We start from the raw sequence: 16710 nt of genomic DNA on the forward strand, positions 1-16710 counted from the left end.
TATTCACACAATTGTTTAATTATGGTGCTATATATATATTATTTATTGTAAGGTACCTCCAAAATTGTTGTTTATTATTGAAGTGGATCCTTTAAGTAATAGTACTAGCAAAGCAGTTATATTTCCCATTAAAATAAAATAAAAATTTTAGACAGATTGGAATGTTACATTAACTGGGTGAATAGTTGCTGATATCTTATGATGTTATTTTTTAATGACGTGACACAATGTATACCATTAAATATATCTTAATTATTTGATTTAAAATGGAGAATACCTTGATCCGGCCTGAAGTAGCTAGTATGATTCAATCTTAGTTGTTTGGTTGTAGAGTTAAAAGGAAAGAAAACTATTTAAGTTATGGGTAAAACAAAATCTTTAACTGTTTGTTTATTTAAGTTATGTTGAAAAACTTTCCAGTATTATAATATAATTAATTTTCTCCTCTTCTCTAAGCTAGACATGGGGTGTTTTTATTTTTTTATTGCAAGAGTAGAGGGAAGAGAAGATTTGACAAAATGATCTCCATTTTACAAAATGTAATGCCTAAACAACTTTATTAATAAATGGTAAAAATTATATTTTTATTACACAATTATCTCGCAATGTTAAAGTGAGAAACTGTTTTTTATTTATTTTTAACTATAACTAATTCAAAAGTTAGTTAAAATTGTCACATTAGTATTATCTGATAATTATGAGTAATGCTACAAGTCTCTCTTATGTCCTTCTAGAGTCCCTCCAAGAATAATGTGGCTATTAAATTTATCATTGGGCTTGGGTGATCGTTATTAAATTTTGATCAAATGGTGATTTTAATATCCACATCATTCTTAGAGGGACACAAGAGGGACTTTTAGAATTACTCAATAATTATAGAATAATTTTGAAGTCATAATTTTACAAAAAGAAAGGAAAAAAAAAAGGGTAGTGGCACAATTTTGACTCCTTTGTGAGCTGTAGCTGCTTTTGTTTTTGTTTTTTTCTTTTTCTTTTTCATTTGGGCTGGGCTTACCCAGTTTTGTTATTGGGACTTTTTGCCTTAGCAAGCTTTTCTGGGCCTCGTGCCCTACAATGATGAAGGTTATTGGGCCTACTTGCTCGGATGCTTTTGGGGGAATCAATTACGGCTGGATTCTAAAATCCCAAAGACTACAGAATTTGTCTAACCCAATATCGAGCTTCATTAGTTATATATATATATATTGAACTTCATTTGGGTGCATCGAAGTGTCCAGATCATCATCCTCCACAATTTGTAATATATTCTGTCATATATAATTCTTCAAATTCTATTTATTTTAAATATTTATAATTTGGTTATATTATTTTTACCAACCTTCAATTTATCTTTTTAACATTAAGACCTGTTATCTCTTTATCTTTTTTTATCTTTTTTTTTTTTTTCTTTTAGAAATCATGGTTGATTTGGAAAAAAAAATGCTGGAAGATGAGAAATAACATTTATCTTTAACGTTTACTACATTTTAAATTATAAATTTTGATGTGATAAAATTCTAATGATTTAATTTAATTTAATTTTTAAAGAAGTTAAAATTTACTGAGTTATGCATGGTAAAATCTCATTTTACTCCCATTTTCTATACTCCCTAATGTAGTAGTGCGATGCGGCACGGGCACACCAGCCCCCCTCCAAAAAAAAAAGCTGATTTGACAATGCAACATGACATTGCTACTTTATCTCAACAAAATTTGGCTAGCCTCTCTCGTGAATGACTAACCACGCCCTTGTTTAGTAGTGCAATCCCTAGAGCCATCGAGGTGGGTTGTAGTCATATATGACGTGCGATTTGGTAGTTGCAACTACCAGCTCTCTCTTTGGTTGGGTGGTTGCGACCATCAAATATCTCCAATTTGTGGCGGTAGGAGGTGACACGGACAATGGAGGATGGGAATTTTTTTTTTTTTTCCTGCATAAAGGAGAAAGTGAAATGAGAGTATTTGTATTTTGTAGCATTAAGAATTATAGAGGATTTTTTTTTTTTTTTTTTTTGGGGAAGGGAATTATAGAGGATTTTAATAATAATAAAAAGTCTAAAAAAAAAAAAGTATTAAATGTTTCCGGGACTTAAAGCCCAGCCCAGAATTTATAAGAATAGGGTGAGAAATGAATTTGGGCCTTGAACACTCCCAGGCTCAGCTCCTCTCTCCCCCCGCCGTGTATTCTGTTAAACCCTAATTCTTGGCAAAACCTGATTTCCCTTGTTTCGCCCACAAAACCGTTACTACGTAGAGGAAACGAACGAAGAGCAATGGAGCCTGATGCACTTACGAACTCCATGGACCTGAAAGTAAGGGAGTTCCTGAAGGAGGTCCGGCTCGACCACTCGCCTGCCTTCACCAAGCTTGTCGACGACACGGTTTCGGCTATCAAAGACGCCATCGATAAAATCCCCGAAGACTTGAAGGTTTCCAAAACCTTAAGGCCCATCCTCTGTTTGGTTACCGAGAAAACGGAACATTTTGAATTCAGTTTTTATGTCTCCCCTTTTTTTTTCGGCATTTGGTAGGTACTTGTTGAACTTACTGGCAGTGATTTATTAACAATGAGCAGGTGACAGGGGATGAAGCTCCTGGGTTTGTCAGAGACATTGGTGCGGACAAAGTCGAGTTCAAGTTTAAGAAGCCAAAATCTATCAAAATTGGTGGGAGCTATGCGATACAGTGCATTGCAAAGCCTGATGTAAATGTAGATCTTTTTATTCAGTTGCCAAAGGTACTCACATAGCTAATCTATTATGTGTGTGTGTATATATGTATATGTATATGTAAGTGAGTGTGAATGGTTTCGTTGTCGATGGGTATGTAGGGGTTAGAATTATGCGGTGGGTACGGTTTTTTTAGTGCTAATGACTGACGTCTGGATTTAGGTGGTCGGCAATATTACTATAACATTAGACTTTGGGATTTAGTGAAAAAGGAAATCCTAAAGAACTTGGATGATTAAGTTTGTGATTTATGTAAAACTAATTTCTGCTATTCTTAATTGTTTTCTGTGTGAGTTTGGTAAGTTCATCCATTTTCAGTCCATTATGCTGTAGCAATGTTAGTTGAATCAGTTTATGATTTTACTGCTCCACGTACCGTATGTGGAAGTGTAATTGTTTCTTAATTAGCTTAGACATGGTCAAATGAACATGATTTGCGTTATAATTAGGATAGGTGCAGTTTCATGGTGGATAGTGTTTATGTAAATATACATTTTTTTATCAGCTTACCGTGGTGAAAAGAGAAGGCATTGTGTTACTAGGACCATGCTTTTATTAAGCTAGACATGAATACACCTGTCATAAGATGGGCTTAGCACCAACTAGGACCAAAATGAGAGAATAAGTGCTTTTATGTCACATGAAGATGGGTGGAATAGGTGTAATTGATGGGTGACGTGGCTACTTATCAAGGGTCAAAGTAGTGTATGAGAACGATATTAGGTCATTCACTTTGACTTGTACATCTAGTGGTAATTTCCTTGAGAAGACATAGGTTTTTGTAGAGCATCAAGCAATTGATTGTATTTGAGTACATAGATTACAATATGGTCCCTAAATTGTCTTAAGACTCTTAACGCAATGATAAAGCAGTTGTTGGGTGGGAAGGGATATGCTTTCAATCTTTAGTGCTGACATTAAATGATGTAGGATGGATTCAAGGTCGAGGCATAATGGCCCGATCACACCCACATTTGGATCCCTTACATTTAGAAGGGAAGAATTGCTTGATCGCACCTCGTTTTAACAAGAGTGCAATTGGGGGCTTTCATTAGGCCAAGCTGACTCAATTGCCTGCATCCAGTTAAAACAGGATTTTGACTAGTTGTCCCTAGAGTCTTGGCAGAACCGCTCGGTTGCACTCCCGTTTGAATGGCGAACATAAAGGTATAGGAATGTGTGGAAACCTAGCAATCGACCAAAAAGGAATGTGTGAAAACCTCAACAGACAATGTCATTCGATTTCCTGAAAGTTTGGGCGGTAATGTACGTATGGGAATTTTTCCTTGATTGATCAAAATGCCTACCAATTTTCTTCCTTATTAGCATTAATCTTAGCATCGATAATTTCCATGAAGATTATAACTTGTCATTTTTATTTAGTCTTTCCATCTTTAATTGATTTTATTGCCTCTTAAGATTTAATATTTTCCTTTTTAGATGATTTACTTACTCTTTAGGTTTTAATTTCCATCCTTAGGTGCCTTAGATTGATGTTATATCAAGACCGATGGATATATTGCAAATCACCTTTGAGAATGAAGTATTGAAATTTTAGTGAAAATTTCCACTTTGTTTTTCTAAGCTACTTGTTAGCTTGTTCCTTCGAATAGAAGATGTTATTGCTTATGTTTGTTATCTTTCATGCTATCCGCTACGTCCAGTGTTATCAGAGCAGGCTTTATCCTATTTTGATGGTCAACTTGTGCAACAATAGCTATCTCTCTAACAACGTCACTTGTAAGAGGGGGGCTGTTTTTTGGGTTAGCTTGGCTTCTCTGGGTGTTTGTTTTTGAGGGATTTTGGGTGCGTCTTTTTTATTATTCTAGTTAGGTGTTTCTGCTTGTATACTTCTGGTGTATGTAGGGGCGCCTTACACTTTTAATAAAATTTGATTATTACTTATCAAAAAAAAGAGGGGGGCTGTTTTGAGAGCTGAATTTATGAAGTTCCAACATGCGAACGCGCAAGTGTAGCAAGAGTTGCATCAAGAGGTGCAACAAGCGTTACGCAAACTCCCAGACACTTTTATTAGACAGATGGGGAAACCTGTTCAGTTTCAGGGTGTTGAGAAGTTTCATGACGATGATGGAATTCACTTTCAACCTGTTCGTAACCGTAGTCTTGAACCACTGAATAGGCAGCCAATTTATGAAGAGAATTTCATGAGGATGATGATGTTAATTTGGCCATGAAAGTTGAGCCACCATTAGAAAAACAACTTGAGCGGTCACAACCTTTTGAGCCGTTAACCAAGCCAGTTGGAGATCACTCATCACGTTTGCAACTTTTCAATTCAGTCAACGAGATGGAGGAGAATGGAGACCCTTTTAGAAAGAGCAGTGCGGTCGATGCAAAGATAGTTGAAGATTACCCTCCACCTCCTCAACAACAATTGCAGATTTTCCATGGAATGAAGGAAAATGGCGACTCCTTGGTCAAGTATCAACTCTTGGAGGAGACACCATATCTAGACGAAAACTTAAGGACGAGTTGTTTTTAAGTTAGGGAGTCTAATGTAGGATGGATTCCAGGTTGAGGCAAAATGACCTAATCGCACCCACGTTCAAATGAGAGTGTGACCTGTACATTCAGAAGTAAGAGCAAAATAGCTTGATCGCACCCTATTCTAACGAGAGTGCAATCTCGGGCTTTCGAGAGGCGAGGCCGACTCAAACAGCGAACATGGTTGCTACTGGTCGTCCTTAGAGTCTTGGGAGAACCAATTGCTTGCACTCCTATTTGAATGAGAGTGTGATTGCGACAAACAAAAAGGCATAGGAAGCCTCCTGGGCATGAGGATAAATTGCTTAGCCCGTCAGGGGTGAAAGCTCCTAGGTTACCTGGTAACTGGTTCTGGCGGGTAGGGTCAGTTACTTGTAGGAGTTTGATTAGCGGTGAGAATTATTGTACAGTATGTATTTGCGACGTGCAATTAATCTGAGTAAAGTTCTCCAACGTTAAAAGAACTTATCAAAAAGAAAGGAATAGGAAGTGCGGAAATCCTGATGTTCAATATCGTTTGATTTCATGTAGATTTTGGGCAACAATGCACATATAGGAACTTTTTCCTGATTGATCACAATGTCAACCAATTTTCTTCCTTATTTAGCCTTAATTTTAGTATCAATAATTTCTATAAGGATTATTCTTTCCATCTTTAGTTGATTTTATTGCCTTTTAAGATTTAATCTTTTGTAATGTTTTCCTTTTTAGACGATTTACTTACTCTTTTTGTTTTAGTTCATCTTTAGGTGCTTTAGGTTGATGTTTGAAATTTTAGTGAAAAATTTCAGTTTATTTGTTTTTCTAAACTACTTGTTAGCTTGTTACTTCGAAAAGAAGTTGTTGTTTCCATTCTTTATCTTTCTCGCTATCAGCTTCGTCACTAAAAGGATTAAAGCTAAGAGATAGTAAGTTAAAAATTTCTTGGGTACTAATTAACCAGATGGTAGTTACAGAATCTGCTTATTCAAATTTAGGTATATATATGATATTAATTGTTATATTTGTCAACATAGCATATTACTATTTATTAACAAAGTTTTTTCTTACAGGAATGTTTCCTTGAGAAAGACTATTTGAATTATCGGTACCACGCCAAAAGGTGCCTATACCTTTGTATAATCAAGAATTACTTGAAGTTTTCTTCATTAGTTCATAAGGTTGAATGGTCTACCCTACAAAACGAGGCCCGAAAACCTGTATTGCTTATCTATCCTGGTTTGTTTTTCTGTAGTATTAACTTTTAAGTATTGTTTTTCTTCTCGCATTTACCTGATTCAGGTTATTAGAAAATGTTTCACTGCTGCACCATTATTGGAATTTTGGGTTGAAATAGTATTTGTATTGCAGCTGGGGAGTTTGCTGAAGTTCCTTCATTTTTTGTGAGGATAATCCCTACGGCAAAATCCCTGTTTACCATCAAGAAGTTGAACCTAAGGCGGAATAATGTCCGTGCTCTGAATGATGGTGGTATGCTATATTCAGTTGTATTTTATTGTCTTGGAGATGTTTGGTGATGTCTTTACCTAAACTATTGACTATTTCTTTTTCTTTTTCTTTTTTCATTTATTTATTTATTTAAGGGAGTATTCCTCAGGCTACACCAAAGTACAATACTAGTATTTTGGAAGACATGTTTTTAGAGGATAGTGCAGAACTTATTAAGAAAACTTTTCTTGGATGGAAGGGGCTAGGAGAGGCTTCAATTTTACTGAAGGTATAATTCCAGAATATCTTGTTCATGCTCATTTTAACAGGTTATGTAGTAGCCTTATACTGGCTTATGGAAATAAGAGTTTGTTTTATTGATGTAGGTTTGGGCTCGGCAGAGAAGTTCAATATATGTTCATGATTGCCTAAATGGATTCCTAATTTCTGTTATATTGGCATACCTTGCAAATCGGGAGAGGATTAACAATTCTATGAAGGCAATGGAGATATTTCGTGTTACTTTGAGCTTCATTGGTATATTTAGTTTTTCTATTGCCCTTATAGTTAAGAAGTTTTAAGTTTTTAACTATATTTTGTATTTGAAATGGTTGTTTTGAATGCACTGTGAAATGCATTAAACAATTGAACCTGAAGTTATGAAATTAACGGTCCATTTTACTTGTAGAATTTGATATCATGTATTATATGTGGTGCAATGGTCTAGCTGTAATTTCTATCAAGGGCAAGTGGTGCTTATTATTGGTGAGTATAGTGGTCCAATAAGTATCCTTGTTCGAGCAAACGGTCTTGGGCGAGTTAAATGGTAAACTATAAGGGAAATAAGCCTTTTCTTTTGTCAATCGGGGCTAAAGAAATTTGAATTTGTTGCCATATTGGACAATTTCTCAGTCAAACTTTTTTGATAAGTATAATAATAAAGAAAACTTCTCAGTCAAACTTGTTAGATTTTGTATTATCTTTTCTGATATTTTAAGAATTCTTGATAGTAATTTTTCTTTTCTGTTTCAGTTTGCAACTAGGTTGAACTCTTGGACCAGTTAATTGCTTTTCCAGGAAAGCAAAATGGGGAGGAAAAAAAAAAGAATAAAATTCCAATACATAATTTTCTTTTCTGTTTCAGTTTGCAACTAGGTTGAACTCTTGGACCGGTTAAATGCTTTTCCAGGAAAGCAAAATGGGGAGAAAAAAAAAAAGAATAAAATTCCAATAACCATAGTTATTGAAGATGGTCAACTGGCCTATAAAGTGTTTATTTGTGTTGTACTTTAGGTGGTTCTCTTTGCAATGAAATAAAAACAGCAATTTTGATGAAACTTTTTAGTTTTTAGAGGGTTGTTTTTGTGTTTTTGGTTGAAAACGTGTTTTGTTGTGACATAAAAACAAAAGTTGTTGAGTGTTTGGTGAGTGTGAGTGTTTGTGTTTGAAGTTGTTTGTTAATGCTTTTCCTTTTTTGCAAAAAAGCTTTCCCAAAAAGTGTTGTCGAACGAGGTTCATATCTTTTACCGTAGTTAGTGCTTATAGTGAATATCAGAGGAGTAATACAGAAAAGATGGTTGAAAGTGCCAATGTGCAATAAATAATTAAGTACTATAATTATTAATCTTTAGAATTGACATTATTCATCTAAAGGAAGTTCACATTGTTGGTGGTCTTCTTACTAAAAATTGGCTCTTTGGGGGTGTAATTTAATGTCAGATAGTGCATTTTTGCCACAATAATGTAGGTTAATTTGTTTGCAGCCAGGCAATCAAAAAAAGGAAAAGGATTATGGGACTATGGGCTTTACTTCCAGCAAGAAGGGCAGAATGTTATTCCAAATGAGGTTTGCTGCTTACCTATTCTATATGAATTTAATTTTTGATTGTTATTTTTTGATTTTTGATTTACCATTGTCATGCACATTATGAATAATCTCTTGTATCTGTTTTTTTGTCTGTTTTCCAAAAATTGATCAATAAAGATAAAAATATTATAAAAAACAAAGATGGCATTATAGCAAGGGCGAACTATAGTTTAGTTTAGGCCTATTAGTGGTACCATGAGCCAAATTATCTTCTGGTTTATTGTCAACCTTGAAACTTGGAAGAAAATAGGTGCGCAATGTAGGCTATTGATGTGTCTGATCATGTGAAAAAATTGAATATTGCCTTTTCTTTGTGTATTTTTCATTTCTGTTTTGTTTTTCTTCAATATCTTTGTCGTGAAACGTGTGATATTGCTTGTATATATGTAATTATGAACCTTGGAGTTGCAGGAAAGGATGCCATACAAAGAAACGTTTCCAGTTGTTATATGTAATCCATCAGCACCCTACAATCTAGCTTTCCGTGTATCAAGGAGTGGTTTCATGGAGGTATTATTTACCAGGACACTAATTTCTGGCCCATGTCTATTACATTAAAGACTTGAATTTATTTTTAACATCTTTTTGAACCACATTGGACTTATTTGATGAAACATATACTTTTTTTTTTCACCATTTCAGCTCCAAGATGAAGCTGCACTGGCACTTAAATGCATAGAGCAATGCAAAGATGGGGGATTTGAGGAGATTTTTATGACCAAGGTTGACTTTGCTGCTAAATTTGACTATTGCATAAGGTAAAATTGTACAACTAATATCTGTAATGGTTGTCATTTATTGTTCCATAGAAGACTTGTTTGATGGAATATGGAAATGAACTATTCTTTCTAGACGTTCCTTTTTGTGAGTGAATCGTTCAATTAAAATCTTGTGCTTGAGGGGCGCATAGAGGGGCGCAACCATATTATACAAGCCCCGTATTAGGGAGAAAAAGAGGATCAGAAGTCCAAAACATAAGAAAAACTAGAAAAATGCAACTAATATACGCCACTATCCGTGTTTAAAGGGATTTGAATGTAACATTTTTTAGCTCTACCAACAAAATCTTTTTTTTATTTTATTTTTATACGTAATTTCATATCATTATCCCCAAGGGGTTGGCCCAAGTGGTGGAGGCCTTGGTCTTAAAGTTTGCTCCCTTTAAGGTCCAAGGTTCAACACCTCATGGGTGCAAACAATTTCTTGGGGCTACACTCCCTAGTAAAAAGCCATTGATTTAACCAGTTCCGTGTAGGGAAACTTTCGAGGGTGCGGTGCACGGGACCGAGGTTTACTCTGCAGGGGTGGGTCCGAAGGACCCTGCCTTGGAGAGGTTCCCTGACATCAAAGAAAAAAATAAAATAAATTTTTTTTAAAAAAATAATAATAAAGCTCTACCACCGAAATCTTACAATCTTCAAAGCTCTTTCCATTCCGCTCACTCCAAATACTCCACATTAAGCACAAATGTGTTATCCTCCAAACTTCCAAAATGTTACAGCTTCCCAGCTAACCTCTTCAAGTAACCAACAACTCTCTTACCCTTCTAAGTATGACCCAATCAACACAAAAAATACGGAAACACGAACTCCATAATACTCTTGTCACTTCAAAGTGAAGAAAAAACGTAATCAATGGACTTCCCACTCTTGCACATGTAACACTAATTCACTACTATGACGTTCATCTTCCTCAGGTTATTCAAAGTCAAAATTTTCCCTAATGTTGCCGCCTACACAAATAATGCAACTCTTGAAGGAGCCTTAACTCTTCAAATACTCTTTCAGGGAAATGGGGAACTAGTAAGAAGGGACAACACACAATAAAAGGACCTCACTTCGATCTTCCGCCTTTTGGAGGGGATCTAACATATTCTATCCTCATTGCCTTGCCTCAATCTGATAGAATACATCTCAAAGAAAGGAGAGACCAAATCTACCTCCCAATCATGCACTGGCCTAGTAAAAGATATATTCCACTGAAGACTGCATATTTTTTTTTGTTTTGCTACAAGTTTTACTTGTTAGATATATAATTACATGACAATTATGATGTGGTGGATTTACACTAATTTTTATGCAATTGACTAACTCATAGCACCTTAATCAAGTTGAAAGTAACTGTCCCTCAATATTGTCTTTCCAAAAAAGCAAAGCAGATTTTACTGTAGGCATAAGTAATTATGCCAATGAACTCTAACTCAAATGCCACCTCATCTTCTAGTGACAGTTGGGTGGGGGGCATGGTCTTGGGTTCAAGACACATTGTATGCACGTTTAACTTTTTTTTTCATTTAAATTTTTATAAATAACTCATTGCATTGCTAAACGCAGACGGGTGCAACCAACACAACAAATTTATTTCCCTGTTTTCGTTAAATGAACAAGAGCCACCCTCGATCCATACCACCATCTTTGCTTTCTGAATCTCCTCGCTGCCTTCCTCCAAATCTTTTCCCAAGAAAACATCAGAATTCTTAGAACCACGCCCCAACGACAGCACCCTGTCACCTTCTTCGGAATGCATTATTATTCTGTCTAAATGTATTGTTTGAAGCTAGAATTTTTGAATCAAGGATACAAAATAAGCTCATGGTCAAGTTTTTTAGCATGTTTAGCATTGTTCTAGATGGAATGCTTTAGTTACAGTCAATTATCTTGGTATTGCAGTTTAAAAAAAAAAAAAATCCTCAATTGAAAGCTTGGAAGTCAGATGGCCATCATCCTGAGAAATTGTCGCTCATGATTTTAACTTTAAACATTTTGTCAGTGTTTTGCTAGAGTGATGTCAAATAGGATCCTGCATTTTAGTCATAGCTTAAAGTTGTGCACATTTAGTTGTTCTGTGCAGGTTATGGCCTTAAGTTGAGGAAAAAAAAAATTCAAATAGGAAAATCAGGGTTTATTTTCCCCTCATAGTTTAGCGAAGCAATGGAAATGATTCTTAGGTCTACCACTTGTTTCTTCTTTTAATGCATTTTCTATTAATTTCTAATTTTCTAGTGTAAAGCTGGGACATAAGTTTTAAAAATTAGGCTGGCTGGTAGTTAATTGATAATGTTGGGGGCATTACAGAAAACTATGGGGATTAATATATAATATAAGAAACAAGGAGCTGTGACATCATAGCATGTTACTCTAATTAGCAGTTAAGAATATAAAACATGTGCATGTCTTTCTTTTACATGCGTTTAGAGTTTCTGGTTCCCATCTGTACAATTTATATGCTTTGCACAATGCATTCCTGTTACTAGTTGTTGCATTCATTGAACTATTGTGGTGATCACTTGCTTGGAATTGTTTAAGCTGCAATATATCTTTGTTGCCCTTTTCTTTTACATTTTTGCTTTTTTAGATTGAACTTGAAGGGAAAAAATGAGGTTCATACATCAGGATTTTGCTTGGATGATGAATGTTGGAGACTATATGAGCAGAAGGTACATGGTGTTCTGAATCAGGGGTTGAGCAATAGAGCAAAGTTGATTCGTGTTACCTGGAGAAACACATTGTCAGGAGGCAGTATAGAAAATGTATGCAATCAAGTATTAAACTTAAATATCTCATTCCATTGATCAGTTATGTTTTGGATCAACATATCCTAATGAGCTTGCAACTGCAGGGCTTGTCAATATTTGATAGAGAGCCATTGCTTGTTGGAGTTTCAGTGAGCTCTTTGGAGAAAGCTTTTAGGGTTGTTGATATTGGTCCCAATCCTGAAAATAAGGAGGAGGTATTTCAGTTTTTTTTTTGGTTGGGGGGGAATATGTTGTGATATATGCACTGATTCTACTCATGTTTGCTCTACTCATGTTTGCACTAGGCTCTCAAATTCCGAAGGTTTTGGGGGGACAAGGCTGAGCTTAGGAGATTTAAGGATGGTACAATTGCAGAAAGCACAGGTGAGGCATTTATTATGCTACTGTTGGCTACTGTTATTGAAGCTTCGTTTCTTCCGGATGATTTTCATGCATTTTTTAAAGACTTTTGGCTTAGATCAAGTGTCAAGATGATAAACCTAATGATTTTCCCAATTTCATAGTATGGGAAAGTGAGCAGTGGACGAAACATCTCATTTTGAAAAGAATTGCTGAATATGTACTTCTGCGGCATCTTTCTTTGTCAAAGGAGAATATTGTGCATATTGTGGATCAGCTTGATTTCTCTCTGCTTCATGGTGTTGGTGGTACGATATTGAGCACTGAGTACTTTTAGTTTTTGTGAATTATTTTTTCTTCTTTTCTCTTACAACTAATCAATCCCTTGTATATATATATATATATATATATTTGTCAGATCCTATATCATTGTCAGGAAGTTTGCTTCGAGCACTTGAAGTTTTATCGAAGCGCCTGCGTCTTATAGAAGACATTCCTTTGAAGGTATCTAGTGTGCAGCCTATAGACCCAGGTACCTTTTCACAGCTGGGATAGCAATCATTCTTCATGTTTATTGTCTTTATTTTAAAGATTTTTCGTTTTTTAAAAAATTTATAAAGGTAGCTTGGCTCATCAAAATTCTATCAAGAATAATGGTTCCCATTGTTTTATGCATACTTTATTTCGTAATTAAGGTACATCTTGATTGGGCATATCTTTTATAGCCAGTTGCCCTCCCTCTGCCAAGCAATACTATGTGCTTATCATAAATTACTGTAATTACAGCTTTCAGGTTTACTTCTGTCTTCCCTCCTGAACCTCATCCGCTAGCTAATGACAAGGATAATGTTCCAAGGCTACATAAACTAATGCCATCCTGCACTCGGCCTCTGGAAGTTATGATTCAGGCATGATTTCTTGTTGATCAGTCAGGCTTTTTTATGTATTCTTATTATTTAATTTCTGAAAGTTATTATTTGCTTTTATCTAGTTGGAAGGCTCTGGGAATTGGCCGATGGATGACTTTGCAGTTGAGAAAACTAAAACTGCTTTCCTTCTTAAAATTGGAGAAAGGTGGGTTGGGTCAGCCATGGTTTTTTTTTTTTTTTTTCTTCGATAAATTAATTTTTTTGGCTCTCATGGGGAGGGAAAAATTGAGATTCTAACAGTGATCTCAGCTTAATGAGGCATGGTCTCCAGTCCCCTTGAGGTCATATCAGGCATGGGTTCCTTTTCGCAACAGTTGCTATATTCTTTTAAAGAGTTTATCTAATGATACTGCTATGGCAGTCTCCAGAATACTTGGGGGATGAAATGTACTGCTACTGAGGATGATGTGGATATTTTTACTTCTGGATATGTATTTCGTCTTAAAATTTTGCATGAGAGAGGCCTGAGTTTGGTGAGAAAGGAAGGTAAGAACTCTGAGTCTGAAATACATATATACAGGTGTGCTTGTGAGACTAATGTTGTCTAATGAAACCAATGCTATTGCAGTTGGAAGTGACCAAGTTAAGCGGGTCACATCTGTAGACAAGAAACTTTTTTTTCGCAGTCAGCATTCGAGCATGATTAATGGATTACAGGGTTGTTATCCGATATATGTGCCAGTTGTTAGGTGAGCATTTGATTTTGCATGCTGAATTATCTTTCTAGTTTAATCTCTAACTGCACATAACGTGTTTAGTTATTTTGTAGGCTTGCAAAACGATGGGTTGCTTCACATCTATTTTCAACTTGCTTGGTAGAAGAGGCAGTTGAGCTATTGGTTGCGTACCTCTTTTTAAAGCCTTTACCATTTAATGCTCCTTGCTCACGCATAGCTGGATTTCTAAGGTTGGGTATTTGTTCCTGCTTAAAAGGCACCTTAAATGTTAGGAATTGTGTAAATGCTTTCATGCTTGGTTTTGCATATTAAATAAATCATGGAGATTAACTTAAAAAATTATGATGAAATGGATTTACAGGGAACCTTTCTTCCATTGCTTTCTAATATATAACTCCCTGTTGTTGATTGGACTGGAAACAAGTAAAACTATTACCATTGAATTTAATGTTGGTTAATATGAATTATGATGGCTCCATATGTGGTTGTTTAATAAGTGGGTAAGATTATTGTATCTACGAACTATTACAGTCTTCTTGGGCCTCACGCTGTTCTGTCATATGCATGCCAACTTTATTAACAGGTTCCTGCGATTACTATCAGAGTATGACTGGACCTTTTCTGCTTTGGTTGTTGACATAAACAATGATCTGGGCCCAAATGACGAGAAAGAGATAAGTGTAAGTTCTGTAGCTGAGTGAATTAGCACCAAAAAATGTATGATAATTTTGGTACATTTCTACTTAAATCTGTGATCTTATTTTTCACTTAACAGCTATTAAGCGTATCATTTTTTTAGGATAACTTCATGTTGAGTAGGAAAGCTTATGAAGAGAACAAACAAAATGTAAGCACGGCAATGTTCCTTGGTACAGCTTATGACAAGGCATCTGAGGCTTGGACCAGGTTTTCACCAAATGTATCGGTTAGTAGTTCTTTTGGATAGAATTTTGTTGCATAATTGTTGGAAAGATGAAGCTTCCTCAAATATATTCATGCTTGCTATTGTGTCTGTTTTCCCTACACTCTTCTGCTTATTGATAATATTGCTAACTTTCTGGTGGTTCTTCCTCTTCCATTAAGACATGATTTCTGATGTTCTTTTGTATTCTGAAAGAATCTGGCTGGTTTTCTGCAAATATTAATTCAACCATAGAGGACATTCTTTTGTATCATCTAGTAGATTATGTATATGTTAATGATAGACAAAGTGGATCTGCTGCATTATGCAATAGGCCAAAAATTGACTTGAACTTGTGCAATGGTGACACTTTGTGCCTAGGGGCACGCTCAAAACCTATATTCCTGCATCTAGTTCTTGTTTTTTAGTGCTAAATAGAGTTAGATTTATTATGTGTGGTGTTCCTGTCCTATTCCCTATTGACATATGGAAATTGTTTACTCAAAAGGAACTTAAAAGGTTGGTGGCTTATGCTCGAAGCAGTGCAAACTTGTTGACCAAACTCATATTGCAGGACCAGATTGATTTTTATAAGTGCGAGGTGAGTCTGAAACATTTCTCACGTTTTATTGGCTTAGGGCTCTTGGATTTATTTTTATTTTTTTGTGTATGAGTTACAGCGGGATTTTTTACTTGCAGTGCCTTTTCCGAACTCCTTTGAACAACTATGATGCCATAATTCTTCTCCACATGGACAAATTACCTTATCCCCAACGTCTTCTCTTTACTTCTGAACTAAACCTAGGTACATTTCTGCAGCCTTTTTCACTGGCAGTGCTGAATCTTTGGGATAGTAATTATCATAACATGTACATCCTGTGCAGGGAAGCTTGTTGCTCGTGGGAATGGCAGCAAGTTTTTCAATCCCTTCATGTTGCCTGGAGACTTGAAGGGGAGCTTAGAGGAAGTGAAAAATAAGCTATTGGTGAACTTTGATCCATTGAGGTGCTTTGTTGGGGATTTAGAGGCAAGTCTCTTCAATGCTATTACAATAATCTTCAAAGAATGGATCTCCTTTTTATTTACATTTTCTTTGGGCATGTGCAGAAAGAGTTCTCTGACACGTTCAAGGTATGGTATGATTCTCTGGGAGGTGATGCTATTGGCATAACGTGGGAGAAATTTCAATCCAAGGTATACTTGAATACGTCTCCTGAGTAAGAACATTATGCGTTGTTTATAGTTTACATCCTTATCAACTTTAATTCCCTGACCACTGAATTTATTTTCTGCTTCCAGAAACGGAGCCGAGAGGAGGAACCAGGTGAGGAAGCGGGTGAGGAAGGAAAAGATCCAGTTGAAGTATTAAAAGCTGTTGGTGAAGTTGGTAAAGGATTTGTGAGGAGTGTTTATTTTCTGAAGGCCCCAAGGCTGAATTAACCCTCTACTCAAGGCCTAATAGTTCGGAAATCACAAAAATATATTGTTGTAAACTTGTTTTCTTTTTAAATTTATTGGTAAATCGTGGCGTCCCATTTTCCTCATGTCACCACAGTTTTGATTTTTTTTTCCTTTCTGTTTTGGGTTGGGGAGTGAGGTGAATATTGCAATGAAACCCCATTTGGCGAGCTTGGGAAGAATGTGGAAGAGGTAAATTTCTGTGTTAGGTATACTGGTGACTGCAACACACAAGAGTTGAGAAAGTAACCCTCTGTAATATTGGCGGATGTTGCTTTTGTAAAATAAATTTAATGATTTGGAATGGTACTAGCCTACTAGGTGGTTCATTTTCAATTCTAC

At 35.8% G+C, this 16710-nt stretch overlaps 1 protein-coding gene across 1 annotated transcript; it reads left to right on the forward strand.

The window, feature by feature from the left end:
- Positions 1 to 2138: 2138 nt before the first annotated feature.
- Positions 2139 to 16704, forward strand: LOC132187164 (uncharacterized). The gene is made up of 26 exons (XM_059601367.1): positions 2139 to 2429; positions 2576 to 2737; positions 6287 to 6452; positions 6585 to 6704; positions 6818 to 6951; positions 7049 to 7199; positions 8426 to 8508; positions 8941 to 9039; positions 9172 to 9287; positions 11884 to 12058; positions 12148 to 12258; positions 12349 to 12427; positions 12568 to 12711; positions 12822 to 12935; positions 13190 to 13311; positions 13395 to 13477; positions 13694 to 13818; positions 13901 to 14021; positions 14102 to 14239; positions 14593 to 14689; positions 14809 to 14934; positions 15419 to 15511; positions 15610 to 15715; positions 15795 to 15937; positions 16018 to 16104; positions 16210 to 16704. Exons 1-26 carry the CDS (start codon positions 2274 to 2276, stop codon positions 16348 to 16350), a joined length of 3192 nt encoding a protein of 1063 aa, XP_059457350.1. The 5' UTR covers positions 2139 to 2273; the 3' UTR covers positions 16351 to 16704.
- Positions 16705 to 16710: the final 6 nt, after the last annotated feature.

The sequence above is a fragment of the Corylus avellana genome, chromosome ca7 (genome assembly GCF_901000735.1).
Source record: "Corylus avellana chromosome ca7, CavTom2PMs-1.0".
NCBI lineage: Eukaryota > Viridiplantae > Streptophyta > Magnoliopsida > Fagales > Betulaceae > Corylus > Corylus avellana.

Excerpts from the sequence above, each read along its gene's own strand:
- LOC132187164 (XM_059601367.1), top strand. The coding sequence starts at position 2,274 with ATGGAGCCTGATGCACTTACGAACTCCATGGACCTGAAAGTAAGGGAG. Across the intron at positions 7,200-8,425 it reads TGTTACTTTGAGCTTCATTG|CCAGGCAATCAAAAAAAGGA; the intron begins GTATATTTAGTT and ends ATTTGTTTGCAG. Across the intron at positions 15,512-15,609 it reads TTGATTTTTATAAGTGCGAG|TGCCTTTTCCGAACTCCTTT; the intron begins GTGAGTCTGAAA and ends TTTTACTTGCAG.